The sequence below is a fragment of the Globicephala melas genome, chromosome 4 (assembly GCF_963455315.2).
Source record: "Globicephala melas chromosome 4, mGloMel1.2, whole genome shotgun sequence".
NCBI classification, from domain to species: Eukaryota; Metazoa; Chordata; class Mammalia; order Artiodactyla; family Delphinidae; genus Globicephala; species Globicephala melas.
In genome coordinates this window covers 45,497,194-45,519,313 of record NC_083317.1, presented here as the reverse complement: position 1 = coordinate 45,519,313, position 22,120 = coordinate 45,497,194, and the positions used below count along the sequence as shown (strand labels likewise).

Below are 22,120 nucleotides of genomic sequence, written 5' to 3'. Positions count from 1 at the left end.
GATCACAGGAATCCTTCCACAGGACTGGGGGAAACAGAAACTCCACTCTTGGAGGGCACACACAAGGTCTTGTGTGCACCAGGACCCAGGGAAAAAAACTGGACAGCTATACGTAAAAAAAATGAAATTAGAACATTCTTTAACACCATATAAAAAAATAAACTCAAAATGGGATAAAGACCTAAATGAAGGATCAGATACTATAAAACTCTTAGAGGACAACATAGGCAGAATACTCTTTGACATAAATCACGGCAATATCTTCTTCAAGCTGTCTCCTAGAGTAATGGAAATAAGAACAAACAAAAAACCCAATTGGGACCTAATTAAACTCAAAAGCTTTTGCACAGCAAAAGAAACCATAAACAAAACGAAAAGACAACCTAGAGAATGGGAGAAAATATTTGCAAATGATGTGACCAACAAAGGATTAATCTCCAAAATTTACAAACAGCTCATGTGGCTCAATACCAAAAAAACCAACAACCCAATCAAAAAACTGGCAGAAGACCTAAATAGACATCTCTCCAAAGAAGACAAACAGATGGCCAAGAGGCACATGAAAAGATGCTCAACATCACTAATTATTAGAGAAATGCAAATCAAAACTACCATGAGATATCACCTCACACCAGTCAGAAGTACCATCATCAAAAAGTCTACAAATAATAAATGCTGGAGAGGGTGTGGAGAAAAGGGAACCCTCTTGCACTGTTGGTGGGAATGTAAATTGATACAGCCACTATGGAGAACTGTATGGAGGTTCCTTAAAAAACTTTAAAGAGAGCTACCATATGATCTAGCAATCCCACTCCTGGGCATATATCCAGAGAAAAACATGGTTCGAAAGTATACATGCACCCCTGTTCACTGAAGTGCTGTTTACAATAGCCAAGACATGGAAGCAACCTAAATGTCCATCGACAGATGAATGGATAAAGAAAGTTGTGGTATATATATATATATATATATATATATATATATATATATATATATATATATATATATATATACACATATATATATATATATACACACACACACACACACAATGGAATATTACTTAGCAATTAAAAAGAATAATATAATGTCCTTTGCAGCAACATGGATGGACCTGGATATGAACATACTAAGTGAAGTAAGTCAGAGAAAGACAAATATATGATATCACTTATATGTAGAATCTAAAAAAAAAAAAGTGATACAAATGAACTTATTTACAAAACAGAAACAGACTCACAGACTTAGAAAATGAACATATGGTTATCCGGGGGGGAAGGGACAGATTGGGAGTTTGGTATTGACATGTACACACTGCTATATTTAAAACAGATAACCAACAAGGACCTACTGTATAGCACAGGAAACTCTGCTCAATATTCTGTAATAACCTGAATCGGAAAAGAATTTGAAAAAGAATAGATGTTTGTATAACTGGATCACTTTGCTGTACACCTGAAACTAACAAAACATTGTTAATCAACTCTACTCCAATATAAAATAAATATTAAAAACATTTAAAATATAAAAATGAAGAAAGAAAAGTCCTAGGGGAATACTTCTCAAACTTCAGCATGTATTCTACCATAGGTGACTCTGATGCAAATTTGAGAATATTGTTGGATATAGCCTGGGTTCCTCAGAAAGTATTGTTGAGGCAGAGAGATTCTGTATTATTAGGAAGTAAAGTCATGGGAAAGGAGAATGAAGCAGGTTAGGAGAGTGGCAATGTGAGGTGTTTCTGAGCTGGCTGCTGCTGAGTGTGACTAATTGTTAGAGTCACAGTAATCACCCCGGAAGCTATAGATGGTGAGTCTCTAGACTGTCCATGATTGATGGGAACAATAGAAAGAGGGGAGAATTTATTCACTAGTTCTTGTCTTCCACTTGTCAATGGTTCCCCTGCTGGGTTATGTGCGTTTTGGAATGGTAGGGGTAGGGGCATGGGAACAAAAATAGGGTGCTCTGCACCTACACATAGTTGGCTGGAGCCTAAAAGCAGTGGCAGCTGAAACAAGAGATGGTGAGTCTGAGAGAATCTGAAATGGCTCATAAAGTGTGTCTGAAATGATATATACCTTAAAAATTAAGAAATCCCTCAGATTACTGGCTTGGTTTGAGGCATGGAACTTACCAAGTATTGTGGCCAAAAAAACCATAGGTCTTTTTTGGGCCAGGCTAGGTTGTGGCTGCTTAGGTATTGATTTCTTTGACACTTACTGAAAAATTAAGCTGTTCAGAAGTTTCCAGGTGACCTTAACTGAACCATATGAAAGTGCTATCATTCAGTTGCTTTGGGACTACAAAATGGCAATGTCATATGGTTCAATTAAATAGAATATGTTAAGACTTTCCATAGGGAACCCTAGGAACTGATATACTTGCTTAGAAAACACTTAAGACAGGAACCAGCAGAGAAAAGGATCTTAGGTGGTGAGTGGGTATTCAAAACAAGAGTGACTAGGATGTGTAAAAAAGGAAGATGAAATGCATCAGCTTCCTCAATAAAGGATTATGGTAAAGACTCAAACATTCAAGACACAATTATTGCCCTTGCAAATCAAGGTTATGCACACGTCTCTAAAATAAGTACTGAGTCAAATTCTAGAATAATTTTGAGGGAAACAATTTTTCTAAATATAATATAGTCTGTGAAGTGATTTACATTATTATGCAGAGCCACGTCAATCCCTAATGTGTTCACATTCTGGCTTCCAGGCTGTGACCTGGGTTTACTGGAATAAGCAAATGTGCTATCAATTTTAGAGAGCCATCTATTCAGTGATAGCTACAAGGACTTGGAAGTAATCTGAAATCATGATTTTTCTGTGAGTTAGCCCAGATCTGAGTTTTATCCAGGGCACCACTGAACCCTCCCACTCCATACTATTTTCTGTAAGAAGGAAGAGAAGGTAAGGACTTGGGTACCTCCTTTATAATTAGAGAGTTTACACTTAAGTTACACTATGAAATTTTTTTCTGATTGTAGTTGATTAAAGGATTGTCTTAATAAATGCATATATATCAATATTAACTTATGCCTTTTGAAGAACAATTTGAAATAAGGCTAAAGTAAAAAGGATGAAAAAAATAAAAACTAACCATGAGTTAAGTGAATAACCTCTAAGTTTCCTTAGAATAAGACATTTTAGCATTACGGTTTTTCATTTTATTATGAAGTGACCTTAGGATGTAGATACTCTTCCTCAGTCTCCTTCTGGAAGGTAGGATACATAAGACAGATATTTAAATAAATCTAATAAAAATAAGGATGTATTAAGTTAAATACAGAGTACTGTATAATCTTTAAATGTAAATAAAGTCTTCTTTGTGGCACTAGTAATTCTCTTATATTAAAAGGAAATACAATTGTAGGCTTCCTAGACAAAGTTGCTGCTCGAATCCTTTTCTACAGTAGGGCTTCCTATTCCTAAAAAAGACTAAGACCTCCTGATATGGAGGCGAAGCCTCAGAATTGTCCTGATCTCTTTAAGAAAGAACTATAGTCTATTTCTTAAGTTTATACCCATTTCCCACATAGACAAGTTCTGTGATAAGTATTGATATATCTGCTTGTTACATCTGAAGGTCTAATTAGTAGAAAAATACTGCCTCTTGCCTTTACAGAGACCAACACACTTTTTAATCAGCAAACATAGCATTAATATTTAAAAAATAGTTCTGTGTTAGACATATTTCAAATTAGAAAAACAGATTTTAACATTAACAAGATACCATGTTGATACAGGGTCTTGGAAATCATTTTATTTTTTCTTAAGAAATTTTGTCCTGCTATGTATAAATGAAATAAAATTAGTCACAGTATGGGGGTTTTACAATGTAAAAAGGAATAAGTGATATTTTGTGAATCTATAAATTAAGCTCATGGAATTAGTGGACAGTACTTAATACACTAATAATCCAGCATCTAAAAAATGCAGTAAAAACTCTATCAAGTAGATAATAAAGTTTCCAGAAATGGCAAGAACTGACGTATCATTTAAGAGCATCACAAAAACAAACAAAATAAAAAACCCTACAACACAGAAAGAATAATGTATCTGTAAGATTTATCTATAAACCTTCCCAAGAAAGCCCTGGGGAAATAGTTAGTGATCACTAAAATGAGTGAAGTGAGAGCTTCCTATGACCTTAGGATGGTACATTCTGATATACACACACATGCACACACTGAGCCTAAGAAAATAGAGCTTAATGTGAAATTGGCTTTAACTCCAACATTAATGATTACTCTCAATTAAAGGAAATGTAAACCTATCTCAGTAATATTTTACTGTAACATTATAACATTTCATTAAATAATTGGAAGAGTTTATAAAGTTTTCCAAAAGACAGTGAGACACACACACACACACACACACACACACACACACATACACACACACACACACTGATTTCTGGGCCTAGGCCTTTATGGATATATGCTATTCCAATAGTCAAATGGCAAAAATTTAGAACATTGAGGCAAAGCCATAAAATATTTGCAATTAAGAAAATATTTTTAGCTATAGTTGTTACTTGGGGTCACAACTTAAAATGCATATCCACAAATTGGATTATTAATGCGCCTACATTTTACCACGTTTCAAGACTGTCAACACTAGTTATCAGTTAACTCAAAATATTGGTAAAAGTCACTGAGAAATCTGGAAGACCATGCCAGACGCTTGGGGATAATCTGTGTGTGATTAAACTTTGAAACATTAACACGTCTGATGTTTCAGAATCAGCCCCATCTGTTGCCACCCATTTAAAGAAAAGGAAGGAAAAAGACATCAGAGGGCCAAGACATCAATATAACTGGGGGGGAAAAAAGGATTTCAATGAGCATTACTTTTCAGCTATTCGCATCTAATTTTTCATCTTTAATATAATTATTTAAGAAAGAAGTAATTTCAAATTGTTCTATTCCATTTTAGAATGCTCTTTAGCTTTTCAAGAAACCTTGTAGAGGTTAAGAACACAAATTCTGGAGCCAGATTGTCTAGACTCAAAATCTGGGGTCTTCTGTTTATTTGCAATGGGACCGTAGGCAAGTTACTTAACCTCCTTTGCCTCACTTTCATCATCTACGATAGGGGTCGGCAAAGATTTTATGTAAAGCCCCAGACAGTAAATAATTTCATGCTCTGTGGGCCACATACTGTATCTGTTGCCTTTTTTTTTTTTTTTAAATAACGCTTTAAAAATGTAAAACCATTATTAGCTCAAGGGCCATACAAAGACAGATTAGTAGTTTGCTGACCCGTGACCTACATAATAGAGATAATAGCGCCTACCTCTTAGAATTGTTATGATGATTTTTTTGAATTTTATTTATTTTTTTATACAGCAGGTTCTTATTAGTTATCCATTTTATACATATTATGTTATTAGATGAAGTAATATACATAAATAAAATGCTTAGAAAGTACCTGGCACATAGTAAAACCCACAAAAATGTTTATTATTTCTACTATATTTCTAACCAAATTTTATTTTCAAAGTACCTCCTATTCCTCTATGACTTCTAGCATTACTTGGTGACTTGAAATTTGGTGAAGAATTAAATTTGTCCTTTTTGGTTTATTCTAAATCACCAGAGAAAAGCTTAATACTATATGTTCATGAAGCTGCCAAGTGTGGCATTAAAATCGAATGATCAGAGGGAAGAATCAGTAATGGTCCTGAGGCAGTTCCTTGTAAACCCCAGAAGGAACATCCTTAATGAGAAAGATTCACAATAAAAATGTAATAAATAAGTTACTTGAAACATTTAATTAAACACAATAACCATTTCTCAAAGTATTTCCTTCCAGTCACAGAAATGAACAAACCTATTTTAACATCCATTTAAGTGAGCATTTAATATTGGTTTTATTTATTTTTTAACTAAGAAGCAAGAAGGAAAAATCAGAAAGCAAATCAGTTAAAATGCTACAGTATTTTAATGTACCAGAGCTATATGCAGGATGTATTTGCCTTAAGTTTTCTCTAGAGTAACTACATATATTTATGGAAATCACAATATGGTGGGAAAAAAATAAGTAATCAGAAGGCAATTCATGATTTTTAGCAGACGACCTATAAATGAAAAATACATACAACTCAGCTCTTCTGTGATTTATAAGGCACAGGCTGAATAGGGCCACATTATAAATATTTAAATGCAAAACATACAATAGGCTAACTTTTGAACATTTTATGAGGTGTCACATTGAAATGTGGAGCTTAATGAATTAAACTTTGTTAACACAGTGATGTCTAAACATAAAAAAACACTTGCTTGAGCTTTAATGCAATAAATTTTAATTGCATAATATGTTAAATACAAATGCAATAACCTCAGTGTATGCACACATGGCATGCTGTGACCACTGTAGCCCAACTTGCTTCTACATAATCTTTACATGAAAATGTAGAGTATGAATGGATGTTTATAGACTATAAACTAGATCTGGAGATCATGAAAACAAAGGAAGCATTTAGTACTCTCTTCTACATATTTGCATAGGTGTAAATTACTGTAGTTTGTGGAATACTAATTTAGAATCAACAAATCAACATAATTTCAAGAATTATTTTTATCATAGTCATCTTGTCCAGAGTTTAAAGTTTGAAGTGTTAATAGACTTAAAACAAGCAAAAAGAAAAAAACAGTAGTCCCTTGTCCCTGACCTCCAGCACCCCAATCCTGGTCTCCCACCCCAGTGAGAGATTTTTCCCATCCTTTTAGCTATTCTTATGGCAGATATCTCTATATTTCTAAAATCAGTAATACTCTTAGCTCTTGAATCATCCATTTTAAACAGACTGTTTGGTTCTGAATCCCAGCACCACCATTTACTAGCTCTGTGACCATAAACAACCTTTTTTAGGCCTCAGTTTCCTTGTCTATAAAACAAACACTAGAATTACTACATAAGGCTATTATGAGGATTATATGATGCAAAATCCCATACATGTAATAATATCTTGCTCAAAATATAGTGATAGCTTTTATTATTGTTATTGTTACCTTACGGTAGATGAGGATTTGAATTCTCTTAAAACACCCCTTTCTCCATCCTCCTAAAATAGTTATAGCATATTAGGGTTTTTTTGTTGAATTACAGTGTTTTCATCTTCATGTCTTTTTTATATTTGAGGCACCTCTAGATTAATGAGACTTACTTTGTATCTTCTTCAAAACAATTTATGAGAGGCTGGCAAGCTAGCTAAAATGCTGGATCACTGGAATATTCTGGATGACTTTCAATGTGCCAAATTCGAAAGCACTGGGATTTCTGGACTAAGAGAAACTGAATTATAGAACTTTTACTGAAGTTTTAAAAATATTTTATTCAAATCTCTGTGAAACATACCACTACTGTAGTTATCATAATACATCTTTATTACTCACTTACCTTTTGTCTTCTGTTTTTATCATTTTCACACCTAAGGATATTTATGATGTTACACATTATATATTACAGTTTTTCTTTATATGTAATATTTTTCAGGATTTACACCATTGCTCTATCCACTGTTTCCCAGTGATTAATTAAAAATGAAAGCTTCTATTTAGAGTTTACAATTATAAGCAGTCTCTAAGTTGTGAGAAGTAACACAATTTGCATACAGTAGATGGCAGAGATATGTTTAAAATTCTAAAAAACATTTTTGTAGCAGTTTATGCCCAGGAAAAACACAGTTGGTGAGTCACAGTCTATTTTAACAAAGTACTGCAGTAAACTGGAGATATTTTAAAGGAAGAAAGAATAAGTCAGTTGTAATAATTATGAAGAATCACATTAATTCATTTTTATACCTCTTAATATTAAAATGCAATATTTTCAGTCAGCCAATGAAATAAAATTAGATACTCTGTATGAAAAGATTCTCAAATTCTCCCTCATTAAATTTTAAGTTCTCTGAGGATAAGGAATATGTTTTGTTTACCTTGTATCACCATTGCCTAGGACAATGCCAAACTAGTATAGGTACAGAGATGTTTCATTTATTTATTCAGTGTTTTATTCACTGAATAAATAAATTCAGCTTAACTTGGTCTCAGGTAATTTACAAATGTTTGACAGTAAAACACCAAACACCATATTAACACAGCATTATTCTTTTCAGCATATAAAGCACACTAGTTTGTATATTACATTTTATGTTTTATTGATGGTGACATATAGCAAAACTTTAATATATATTAATTACCCATGGTCCCTTATAAATATTTAAAAGTTCTTTTTCACAAGCATAATCATACTACAAAGTCATATCATAAGCTAAGTTTTTAGAAGACAATTAAAAAAATAAAATGCATTAAAGATATCATAAATCAAGATGAGATACTGAGATAACTCTGACTTTACACATTCTAATTACAATCAAATGTAGACCTTTCAAGAAGTTGATAATTCTGGGGAGGGAGCCCTTCAGGAAACATTTAGTTTTTATATAATTAATGGCCAGATTAGCATACCTGAAGTCTTATGTTCTTAAAAACCTCATTCAGAGTCCATAAATGCAAGCAGAAGATTATCAAGTATTCTTAGATGTAAAAACTTTCAAAACATTTAAAGTATTCAGTTTGCCTTAATATATATGCCTTGAATTGAAAATTGTTGAGGTTTCCGAATACTATCTTTTCATGTCTTCACAGCCTGGATCTGATCTGATAATAAAAACCAAATAAAAAATTATCAGTCTCTACAGGGCAAAACCCATTCTCTAAAGTAATCCAAGACATATCCATAAGAACATGGTAGAAACCTATGTGTACGCTTTTTTCTTTTTAAAAGCACAATTCACACTATAGTTTGTATTTCTGTCATTGTACATGCACCTAATTAAAATCAACTAGTTCTACAAGGCTTGTATTAAAAAAAGCAGTTCCTTGCCTCATCCCCTCCTTCTCCTTTCACAGGCAACTACTTTCAACTCCCTTTTAGGTGATTACCTGTGTATCTCTAAATAATATGCTTTTATTATTACTTCTTGAAATATCAGTTCCTTCAATGTAATAAGGGGCTTCGGTTCTCACACACTTGTACACTGTTCTTCTGCCACGCTCATCATGTGACCAATACTCCCATTTTCCTAACACAGTGATGTAGTCATCAATAGGATGACTATATGAATGCTATTCACAGCTGAAACGAGTGATATACCCCAGTTACTTTTCCTTTCTTCTACTACATTTTGTTTTCCCTGCAGTTATTAATTGTTCTTCATCCCCAACCCTGCTTTAGCTTTTTTTTTTTAAAATGTACTTAACATTAATTCAATCCCACTACTCTCACACTGTTTCAACCTTTACTATTATGAAGCATAATACACAGTCAATCAATTTCACTTTCTTAAAGAACTCTCCCTTAGTCTTGTGTAAAACTATTTAATCTGAACCAGTTGTTCTCCATGTTTGCCCAGTTATTTTCATATGAGATCTTTCATTATCACTCTAGGATCTCCACTATCATCCTAGGGATTCCTTCCCAACTCTCTTGTGCAGATTTTCCTATTTCCCTTATTTTTTTTTTCTTGTTGGTTTATTCTTTTGTTTTTGATCAGTACACCTCAGTGGCTACCTTAGTAAATGGTATAGAAAGTGAACTCTTCAGACTTTACATGGCTGAAGATGTCTTAATTATACAGTTATAATACACTGATACTGCCAGAGAATATTATTTTCTCCTTAGATTCTTCCAGGCATTGCTTCCAAGTGTTGCTGGTGAGAAGTCTGTTGCTACTTTGTTTCCTTATCCTCTAGATGAAACCTCTTATTTTCTTCTCAGGAAACTTGTAGAATCTTCCTCTGTCTTACAGTGTCGATTTTAATAATGATGCACCTTGGTGTGGGAATATTTTCATCCACTGCATTGGGCTCTCAAGGGGCCTTGCAACTAAAAACTCATCATTTAGTTCTGGAAAATACTGTTTGATGATTTATTTGATGACTTTCTCCCCTCTTTTTTCTCTGTTCTCTCTTTTAGAACTTCTTATTAGGTTATTGAGCCTCCTAAAATGACTCCTTACTTTATCTTTTCTTTCCATTCTTTGTCTTTTTTGCACCTTCTGAGAGATTGTCTCTTTTTTATCTTCTTTTTATTGAGTTTTCCATTTCTACTATTCTATTATTATTTTCCAAGAACTCATTTTTTTGTTATTTTTCAAGTAGTATTCTTGTCATATTTATGAAAGTAATACATTCTCTCTTATCTCTTTGAAGCTACTCTAATAGTTTTTTGAAATGTTCTCCCTAAATAGTCTTCTTCTAATCTGCTTTTTTTGTTTATGTTCCATAATTCTAATGTTTTGATCTTCAAATACTTGGTGATCTTTTGCTATCTTCTCATATGTATCAGTGAACACTGTAAAGCTGATTGGAATTTTGTTACATGTGTGGGGCTTGTCAAAAGTGATCTTCAGTCTAGTGTATCTAGCTAAGCCGTTTCCTTGAGAATTTCTGATGTTAATACCTTTAGGTCTTTTCTCTTAGTCTGGTCTGACTCCTCAAAGTTGACTTGCTGTCTCCTACCTATTGCCAGTGTCTTCTAGGAGAAATAGGAGAAGGCAGAAGACGGTTATAACCTTCAGTATGAAACTTTCAGTTACTCCTCATTTTCAGGTCAGCATGCCAACATACAGTTGTGCTTGGTGTTCTCCAGTCCAGGGATACTATTTGACTCTCTGCGAAGAATGAAACTTCAATCTTCTTTTGGGGCAAGGATGTATAACTGTCTTCTCCTTTCTGTCTCACTTCATCCTTATTTCCAATTTCCATCAATTTCTGAGCCTTTGAGGGGATCTGCAATGTAAATTAGGATGCTTTCCAGCTTTCTCCAGTGCTAGCTTAGAATTCCGCTTTCTCAGGTCTGTTAAGTTATTCAACATTCATCAGATATTTGGCTTCCAAAATCTGGTTGCCATTTTTGTCGCTCCCATTTTTTTGGGTTAAATGGCTTTAAACAAAAGTCTCTTTATTGTCAGTGAGATCTGAAGAGGGGATGAAACTAAGTGTGTGTTCAGTCCTCGGTCTTTCATTGGAATACTCATATGCATAGTTTATAAAATTCTTATATTAAAACCTGGAAGCATTATTAACTTTTCACATACAGATAAAGTGATACAATGAATAAGTTTCATTAGTCACATGAGAGGATTTCATTTTATAAATATCTCTCTTTACCTCTGCAATGGTTTCTGTATATTCTCTGGTGGTTTTAAAAAATATTTCATAGTCTACTCATGGGTTCTTGTCTTTGGCTATAGTGCATAGGTAATTATTGAGAATCCTTCCAAAAGAGAATGGAATCATGGCACAAAATGTGTCATTTAATGTTTTACCCACAATTTTTCAACCATAAACTTAAAATAATAAGATTAAATTCGTCCAAAATGAACCACAGGCCTTCTGGTTTATCATGCTAGGAAATTTCAGAATTTTGCAAGGAAAATGAAGAGATATAAGTTCAGAACATCCTTCACAGATTTACAGAAAAACTTTTGGCTCATAAGTTAACAGCTATAGGCACAGACTAGTCTCCTATATTTATTGCTACCTATTTTGCAGTATAGGTTTTCCCCTCTTTTCAAATCCAGAGAGACAGTTAGGAGCATCAAAAATGTAAACTGTTTACTGTTACATAGACATTATGAATAAAGGATCTTCTACTCAAAACCAAACTGATATACTTTTAAATCTACATACTAAGTTTCCTCCTCTACTAAATGGAGAAGTTAGGTAAAAGGGTAAATTTAACATTTTTTGAGTGCTTTCTTATGGTAGGCACTTTAACACATGCAGTATTTCATTTAATCTGTATGGCAATTTTTGAAGTTTTATTTTTTAATTTTACAGATGAAGAAAATTATTTTTATAAGATAATTAGAGACATTAGTTAATAATTAATAAGTAGTGGAATAAATCTGCTAGACTTGAAAGCCCAAGTGCTTTTTACTACTATTCCACGCTGCCCACATAAAATGGGGATACTACTACTTACTTTGCAGAAAATTGTTGTAAAGGTTACATAAAATAATATGGTAACACAAGGGCACAAAAATTTTTCCTATAAAGTATCCTTCTTACAAAGACTTGGGAGGTAAGATGCAAAGATAATGGATCAGAAAAGTCAAAGACACAAAAATTAGGTAAGACCAGAGTTGGCAAGTGGCACTGTGATGTTGGATCGTTACTGACACCTAGTGGCCTCATTGTTACAGACAAAATACCACCCCCCCCAAAAAAAGAGATCTACAATTTAAAATTCAGATGACCATCAACCTATTTTCAGTAAGTTACTGTGCTTTGAATTACTATATTATGAGCAATTGTGGTGTTTCCATCCATGCTATATCTCCACTGTGAACAATAATAAGCACTTGTAAAATAAGAAGTAAAGGCTGAAAATATGCTTCTAGTGTCTTCTCTATAATGTTCCTCTGTAACCTATCTGTTTTATGTGGGAATCAGTCCCAGAGTGGTCACTTTGACCACTTCTTTGCACAGTCTAGGAAATGAAGTTGGTGTGTTCACAGAAAAATCCCACTAGCTCTTCTGAGAACTACTAGAGGTTCTCAGTTAAGTTTCACTTAATTGTAAAATATAACTAGAAGGTTCTTTGCAGTTTAATGGTAAATGTCATGATGACAACACGAAAGAGAAAAAAATACAATGGTCTGTGCAGTTACCTAAAACACCACATTTTACTAATAACACATAGAAATATTTATCAGAAGTACATTTAGTACTTTGAACCAAAGAAATACTATGTCTCTTTATGTATGGACAAGCAGGCTACTCTTAGATCCACTATGACATACAGAAGAGAAAAAAACCCACAAATAACGAATTGAGAGGGCTGTGTAGAAGAAATTAAATTTATAGCCACAGGACTACGGCTAGAATTTATAACCTCTTGTTATTTCACCCTTGTTCAGGGCAGGGAGATTCTAATAGAAATCATCCTCAATTGTCTTGCTCAAAAATGGAAATTTTTTGGCCTGATCTTCAAGGGTCCTGTAATAAGAAGGACCTATAGAACTTGGTTTCATTCACATTCACATTTTGTTGCTCTCTGTGGGTCACTGTGCTTCAATCCATTCCTGTGTCTAGTAGACAATGTAACCTTAGGAAAAATGATATGTCTTAATTTATGATAGCTATTGTGATGAATAACAAATAGAACTGTGATTACAAAACATTAATAGAATACCAGCATATATAATACTAAATGAGTATTAAAGGTTGTAAAAACACGCCATGAATAAATGGAGCTACATATGGTGTATAGCATGATTCTTGAACGATACATGCCATGAAGATTTATTTTTAGTTATTGACAGTAAGGTCTAAAATTTGTCCCAAACTTCAAATGTGCTTCTATTACTAGATCTGACAGAAATTTGTTGCCATAAATTAAAATTATTTTCTAGAGATGTCATGCATGTTGATGTAAGCACTTTATTTAAATAAATCCTTTACAAAAATGTAATTGAAGTAAATGGAGCAAAGTATTGGATACTTACTGTATTGTTTTTTCTGATTGCAGAAATAAATGGAAACAAGAGGAAGAAAGGCAGTGATATAACAAAAATAAAATGTAAAGAAGGAAAGAAAACGTGAATGGAAGGGAAATAAAGGCTGAAGATGCACAGTATTTTGTGATGTACCTTGAAGCCAGTCTACACCTTCTTGCAATCCTTCTCCTTTTATGGCATCAGTAGCACTGCAATAAAATCCGTAAAAAAAATCCATTTCATTACATCATAAAACTACAAGAATAAATACTTACAATTTTGCCATATAGCAAATTAATATATTCTACTAACATATCTGAGCAAAACTGGCTAAGCACTGAAACTGAATATATATAGGATATAAAAGTCTAAGTGTTCAGGAGCAAGACATGAGAAAATTATTCATAATTTATATGGACATTTGGAAAAGTGTTATTACTAAAAAGTTACTATTCTAGGAATATTACTCAGACTGGCATTAATGAAACATACACTTTGAGTTATTGTCCCAGCAGCAGAAAAGCGTTATAGAATACACCACCCTACCAGCCCCAATGATTCAACAGCATTTACTTATTAGAAATGCTATACTTCGGTTGTAATTTAGCCATAGGATGGAGTGACTTTATTTGACATGAAGTTTGATATCTAAAAGGCATAAACCTGTAATTGTAACTTTGGTAAACTAGTAGAATAAAAAAATTCCAGGAGATATCAACCATAGTTTTTTAATTATTGGCTTCAAAAACCTGGATAGGTTGTTTAACTCTTCTGCCTTCAGTTTCTGCCTCTGTAAACTGGGAGAATATCACCATTGGCCTCAGGTGATTATTGTAAAAATTAAATATTTGAGATATGGATATAAAACACTGAACACAGGGTCTTTTCATTGTCTTTCCATTCTTGAGAGTAAACCTAAATCCTTACTGTGACATTATTTTATAAATAATAAAAACTTATATAAACTAAAATAATAAAATGCAGAAGATTTTTAGGGTATCAAACAATCCTTTTCAAAGACACAGACTAGGGCTTCCCTGGTGGCGCAGTGGTTGGGAGTCCGCCTGCCAATGCAGGGGACACGGGTTCGTGCCCCGGTCCGGGAGGATCCCACGTGCCGCGGAGCGGCTGGGCCCGTGAGCCATGGCCGCTGGGCCTGCGCGTCCGGAGTTTGTGCTCCGCAACGGGAAAGGCCACAGCAGTGAGAGGCCCGCGTACAGCAAAAAAAAAAAAAAAAAAAAAACAAAGACACAGACTAATAGCTTCTCATAACATGTTACTGATATAGTTATTTCCTTTCAAAATATAATCGTATAATAACAATTAGTATACGTAATTAGATTTTCTGAATGATTAGGGTTCCTTTTAGTGTGCTGAAGCATGATTTTAAAATGTACTCAATTACCTTAAAGCTGTTAATTGGATTCTAATCAAAACAGAAATTACTTCCAAGGAATTACTTGTTAGACTAAGAATATGACTTATCATAAAATTATTTTAAAATAGGAAGACAGAAACAAACAGCATAAGATACACAATTATTCAAAGCAAACTATGGATTACCTATATTAATGGCAAAACATCAGTAACTGAAATACTTATATCAAGTAAGATCAATGTATTGATTTTATCAAAAACTTCTAGTCCCAAACAAGAGTACAGTACCATGAAGAAATCCTTCCCCGTTGGTGGAGGTGTCACTACCCTACTAAAAACCCTGCATCTTTTCCTAATAATTCCCAAATGTTTAAATTCTACCTTTCCTTTCAAATAAATCGTAAGACTTGTACTTGGAATAAAAGCCAAAGTCTTTATCATTTCCTACAAGGCCCTATGTGACATGGCCCCTGGTTATTTCTCAGTGGCCTCATCTACAATTTCCCCCTAGATCTCTGTTCCAGCCAGCATGGACTTCTTGCTGTTCCTAGAAAACACTGGGCACATTCTCATCCAAGAGCCTTTTCACTTGCTGGCCTCTCTATCTGGAAAGTTATTCCTCTAAACCTTTGTGTAAACTGCTCCCTGACTTCAGTTAGATCTCAGAGAGGGACCACATTCATTATTCTCTCTTACTATTCTACTTCATTTTTTTTTCATCCTCCCAACTGACATTTTATACATCTATTTACCTGTTTTATTATCTGTCTCCCTCACAAGATAGTAAAAAAGCAAATACGTACATATATCACACCAGGGACTTAGTCAAAGAACACACTGTAAGAACAATAACACAATCAGACCTGAAAATCAGAGTTGACTATATGTTTAGTACACTGGTCAAAAATAAACCAAAAAATTTTTCCTTTAATTTTCCAGACTATATTTCTCTATGAGCTCTTTTTTACTGACCAAATTTACTTAAGACAAGAGAGATGCAATATTTTATCGCTGCATCACTGAGTGCTACTTTCTTTCTCTAAAATTAATGGATAAATGTATTTTTAATTTCATACATGCTTTAAAAACATTGCAAAAGATAAAAACAAACTTAACAAGTGAAACACTAATTGGAACTTAGTGACATGTCCAGTTTGAATTAAGGAGGAGTCAAAATTTTAGATAAATTCAAAAGAAAAACTTGGTATTCTATAAGTTGTGTAATATAGAAACTGGCAATATGTTATAAGTCCATATCCTTTTAGCATCAGGTATTACTTTTTTCTCTCACTAAAAAATATTCAGGTGTCACAATAAATCTGTTAAAATTCAATTACTAATTATTTTAAGTAGAAAGAGATTTTTCCATTTGTAAAATTGATTTCTACTTCGAAATTAAGAGGACTGCATCTTTTACTAATTAGACCTATGTTTTGAATGTTGTACTTTCTATCAAAGCAATCACAACACTTAATGCAAAAATTAAAAATTATTCTACTTCAGGTGTTATCAATTTAAGTATGATATACAAAAATACAAAGGTTCTATCTCAAGATATTTCTCTACCCCAAGTCCCTCCTTTCTTCACCAACCAAATACCACAAAACCTCAAATTCCAACTCAAGAATCATTTAGTGAACACTGACTTTTCCTCTGATTTCCAAAGTAAGGAGGGTTTTACTTGAGATATGAAGCCTTGGGTACAGAAAAGTTTCAATGGCTTTCTCAAGCTCTTCTCTTTTCAGCACCAAGGTTAGCTCTTAAAGTTCTTCTCTGAGCTCTACCACTTCCTTGTTTTGTGTTCAGCCTTGCTCTATAGGTATCTTCTTATAAAAAGGGGAAAAATGGCAAGAGAAGGATATCTTCCAGCATGGAGAGGTAAGCAGGTGGTTAGAAGGAAGGTTAATTTAACATAAGGTATTGGTAGGCTTTAAAATACTAATATATAACTTCTGGTTATCCTTGTTGGAATATTTTGGTAGAAAGGCACACTGGAGTTAAATATATTAGTAAGAAACTGCTTTCCAAATAAACAACGTATAATAATTTCAGACACTAATTATTTAAGAGTTCAACCTTATTAGTATGTCCAAATAATATTAATTTTTGCATTTCTATTTATTCATATCAACAAATACTTATTGTGTATCTACTAAGTAGCAGGTACCATTACTATTCTGGGGGTTACAGAGTAAACAAAATCAATGAAATCCCAGCTCTCATGGTACTAATGCACTAGTGTAGGAAGACAGACTATAAAACAAAAAATAAGAGAAGAAGGGGTCATAAGGAAATACAAAAGTAAAGCAAAGTAAGGAAAAAACAAGAGATGGGGGTAAGGTATAGTGATGTTTCAGAGTTATTAAGAGAGGTCTCTTTCCTGAAGGAAGTGCAATAACAAGCAGGAAAATTATTTTAAAGAATGATTCCGACAATGGGAGTAACAAGTACAAGCACCTTCAGGTGGGACTGTGGTTGGCTGATTCAATGTGCAGAAGGATATCAGTGTGGCTGAACTTGGGTGAGTAAGTAGGTTGTTTAAGTTGTTCTTTTAAAGAGTTGTTTTTATTTGTCTATCCCTGAAAAGATTTGAAAAGGTTTTAACAGTAATATATTAATGAATACCTGCAAGCCACGATTCTATAAAACAAAATCTTTACCTTACATCCTACCACTTATAAAGTGAGCTTGGAAAAAACCCTTAAAGTTTGGAGATTTTTTTCAGAATGATAAAATGAAAAGTAAATATAAAACTTTACCAAATATGCCATGGTTTATCTTTGATGTTCTCTAAACACAGCAACTGAGACACTTTTACAGATGTCACTGCATCTCTAAGATCCATTTTGTTTGCAAAGAATAAAATTGGTATTCGGCGGTGCTTAATATCTAAAAGAGAAAATAAGGCTATCATCACATTTCCAGCTTTTTGGGTTATCTTCTCCCAAATCCTTAAAACTGTAATCCAATGAAATTGTTTTCCAATCACTTCTTCCCATATCACACATACATAAACATTTAAAGACATATACTGTGAAGCATGTATTTGAGTGACAGGAGAATTTTAAAAATACCTCTTCTTAAGATTATCTGCCCTCTGGTTGGAACTGTAAACTAAAGATGGATGAGGTGGGAGTGGGGGGCTCATTAAACAGTTACTGAACAGCACCTAGAAAAGGGTCACACATTTTGGGTTTCATTTTTACTGTCAACAAAAAAAGAGGTCAACTTCAAACAGAAGTAGGAGTATAAAATGGATCCTGGTTTTATATTTTAGTTGCAGCATTATAAGTAACCTAGATACTTTAACAAGATGTTTTTACCTTGTTACAATTTTGGGAGCATTTTTTTTTTACTTTTGAATACATAATACATTTAAATAGTTCAAAATTCAGAAGAGACAAAATTGTATGCAGCAAAAGAATCTCCTCCCTCCCATCTTTGTCCTAGTCCATACACCTGTCCTCTCTACAAGAGGCAACCCATATCATCATCTGTTTCTTGGCATCCTGGCATCTTTTTATGAATATTTTACATATTTGAAAACAATTATTATATATTATTCTTACAGCAGACTATTCTCATTATTTTACACCTTTTGCTTTTCACTTAATTTCATAGCTTGGAGATTATCCCATATCAGTACATACAGAGAGCAGTTTCATCATTATTTTAACGGTTGTGAATGTCCTGTCTTTCAGTACTACGTACCATAATTTATGTATCTAGTACCCAACTGAGATATATTTGTATTGTTGCCAATATTTACAACTATAAGCAATGTTATAATGAATAAACTTGTACATACAAAAATTTGTACAGGGGCCAGAACATCTATAGGATAAATCTGAGAAGTGGAGTTGCTGGGTCAAAGGATATGTAAATTTCTAATTTAAAAATTCTCCCATAGTTTCTTCCACTGCTGTAATAGTGTAATTTTTATATTTAAATATTTAGTCCAGCTGGAATTTATCCTGGAGCAGAGAATTTCAGAGTAGATAGAAAAGTAAGATATGAAGTAAGATATGAAGTTTACAAGAAGCACACTTTGAACATAAGGACACAAACAAGTTGAAAGTAAAAGCCTTGCAAAACATATTATGCGTATGCTTAGGTGTAAGAGAGCTGGCATGGCTACACCAATATTAGACAAAGTAGTATTCAATATACAAAGGTATTAGCAAAGAAAAAGAAAGGCATTTAAAAATTATAAAAAGGTGAAGCAATCAAGAAAACAAAACAATTTTAAGTGTGTATCTAAGAGACAAGCTTCCAAATACATAAAGCAAAATTTGAGAGTATTAAAGGGAAATCAAATAAATTCACAATCATAGTGGACACTTCAACACCCCTCTTTTAGAAATTGATAGACAAGTAGACAAAAAAAAAAATCAGTAAGATTGTGGGAGATGTGTGATTGTTTTCCACAGGACTGAATGAGGAAGCAACTTTGGGTGGCATCTGTGGGAGGAAAAGGCTCCCTGTCCACACCCCCTGACATCTGATGCCTGGCTGTGCTGCTGCTTGTCCCAGATGATTATCTTAAACCGCAGCACAGAGCCTTCATTTCCCGGACTGTCCCCAGGCAGTTTATTCTCTACTCTCTCAGGTGCAAAATGGAGTTCACTTCCTCTCATGGGCACACCAAAATCACAACTGTTTGCAGAATAGTCATCAATGAAAAAGACCAGAATATATCAGAAAGGATATTCTACAACTAAATACATAAAGAAGGAATCACAGTACGATGGGTAGGAGGGGTGGAGTAGAGATATAATCGAATCCCATACCCCTGGGTAGGCGAGCCACAAATGAGTGAATAATTATAACTGCAGGGGTTCTCCCAAAGGAGGGACAGATCTGAGCCCCATGCTAGGCACCTGAGCCCAGGGGTCCTGCACTGGGAAGATGAATCCCCAGAGCATTTGTCTTAGGAGGCCAGCAGGGCTCACTTTTGGAAGACCCAGAGAACTGGGAGAAATAGAGACTTCACTCTTAAAGGGTGCACACAAACTCTCATGGGCTTCAGGACTCTGGGCAGAAGCAGTAATTTGATAGGAACCTGGGTCAGATCTACTTGCTGATTTTGGAGAGGTAAAGCTCACCCTGGGGACAAAGACACCGGAGGCAGCCACTTTGGGGAACTTGTTGTACCACGTGGACACTGGTGCCAGTAAGCTCATTTTGGAATCCTTCTCTAGCTTATCTCAGCCTTGCCCTGCCCAGACCCTGCTCTGGGACTGGCTGGGCCCTGGCCCTGCCCACTAGTGGGTGAACACAAGCTTCAAGACACCCTGGGCCCCATACCCAACTGTGTCAGGAACCGGCCCCACCCACCAGCGATTCAACACCTGCTATGGGACCCCTGGGCCCTGCAACCAGAACCCAGGACTTGGCTCTTCCTGCCAGTAGGCCAGCACTAGCTCCAGGATGTGGCTTCAGCCACCAGTGGGCAGGCAACAGCCCCAGGATCTCCTGGACCCTGACTCCGCCCACTTTAGCCAGACGCATTAAGAAAAAAATGAAGAGGGCCCAAATCAATAAAATAAGAAATGAAAAAGGAGAAGTTAAAACCAACACCATAGAAATACAAAGGATCATAAGAGACTACCATGAGCAACTATATGCCAATAAAATGGATAACCTGGAAAAACTGGACAAATTTCTAGAAATGTACAGTCTCCCAAGACTGAGCCAAGAAGAAATAGAAAATATAAACAGACCAATTACCAGTAATAAAATTGAGTCAGTAGTAAAAAAAAAAAAAAAAACCCCAACAAATATAAATCTAGGACCAGGTGGCTTCACAGGTGAACTTTATCAAATATTTAGAGATGAATTAACACCAATCTTTCTCAAACTATTCCAAAATGTGCAGAGGAAGGAACGCTTCTGAACTCATTCTATGAGGTTAGCACCACCCTAATACCAAAACCAGACAAAGATATCACACACACGCGTGCACACACACACACACACAAAATTACAGGCCAATATCACTGATGAACATACATGCAAAAGTCCTCAACAAAATATTAGCAAACTAATGCAACAATACATCAAAAGAATCATGATCAAGTGGGATTCAACCCAGGGATGAAAGGATTTTTCAATACCAACAAATCAATCATTGTGATACACCACATTAACAAGTTCAAGAATAAAAACCATATGATCATCTCAATAGATACAGAAAAAGCTTTGAAATAAATTCAGTATTCATTAATGATTATAAAACTCTCTAGAGGGTGGGTACAGAGGGAACATACCTCAACATAATAAAGGCCACATATGACAAGTCCACATCTAACATCATATTCAATGGTGAAAAGCTGACAGCATTTCCTCTAAGATCAAGACAAGACAAGACAAGGATGCCCACTCTCACCAATTTCATACAAAACAGTTTTGGAAGTCCTAGCAACAGTAGTCAGACAAGAAAAAGAAATAAAAGGAATCCAAATTGGAAAGGAAGAAGTAAAACTATCACAAGGATCTGTTTGCAGATGGCATGATCCTATACATAGAAAATCCCAAAGATGCACCCCTAAAACTACTAGAGCTCATCAGTGAATTCAGTAAATTTTCAGGATACAAAATTAATATAAAGAAATCTGTTGCATTTCTATACACTAACAACGAACTATCAGAAAGAGAAAACAAGGAAACAATTGCATCAAAAAGAATAAAATATCTATGAATAAACCTACCTAAGGAGGTAAAAGACCTATACTCAGAAAACTATAACACACTGATGAAAGAAACTGAAGATAACATAAACAGGTGAAAAGATACACTGTATTCATGGATTGCAAGAATTAATATTGTTAAAATGACCATAATACCCAAGACAAAATACAGATTCAGTGCAATCCCTGTCAAAATACCAATGGCATTTTTCACAGAACTAGAACAAATAATTTAAAAATTTGTATGGAAACACAGAAGACCCTGAATAGTCAAGACAATCTTGGGAAAGAAGAACAGAACTGGAGGAGTCATGATCCCTGATTTCAGACTATACTGCAAAGCTACAATAATCAGAACAGTATAGTACTGGCAAAAAAACAGACACATGGATCAGTGGAAGGATCCACTGATCCTTGTGATACACCACATTAGGACAGAGTGCCCAGAAATAAACACATGCACTTATGGTCATTTAATCTAAAACACAGGAGGCAAGAATATACAACGGAGAAAAGACAGTCTGTTCAATAAGTGGTTCTGG

The 22,120-nt window shown here is 34.5% G+C and overlaps 1 protein-coding gene across 1 annotated transcript in view; it reads right to left on the bottom strand.

The window, feature by feature from the left end:
• Nucleotides 1–5,303: 5,303 nt before the first annotated feature.
• ARL6 (ARF like GTPase 6) overlaps nucleotides 5,304–22,120 on the bottom strand; it is a 51,113-nt gene continuing 34,296 nt past the window's right edge. The window contains exons 6-8 of the mRNA XM_030860994.3: nucleotides 17,649–17,778; nucleotides 13,666–13,721; nucleotides 5,304–8,665 (exon numbers count right to left, since the gene is read on the bottom strand). Of these exons, the coding sequence (XP_030716854.2) occupies nucleotides 8,640–8,665; nucleotides 13,666–13,721; nucleotides 17,649–17,778 (212 nt within the window). The 3' untranslated portion in view covers nucleotides 5,304–8,639. The remainder of the gene's footprint in view (nucleotides 8,666–13,665; nucleotides 13,722–17,648; nucleotides 17,779–22,120) is intronic.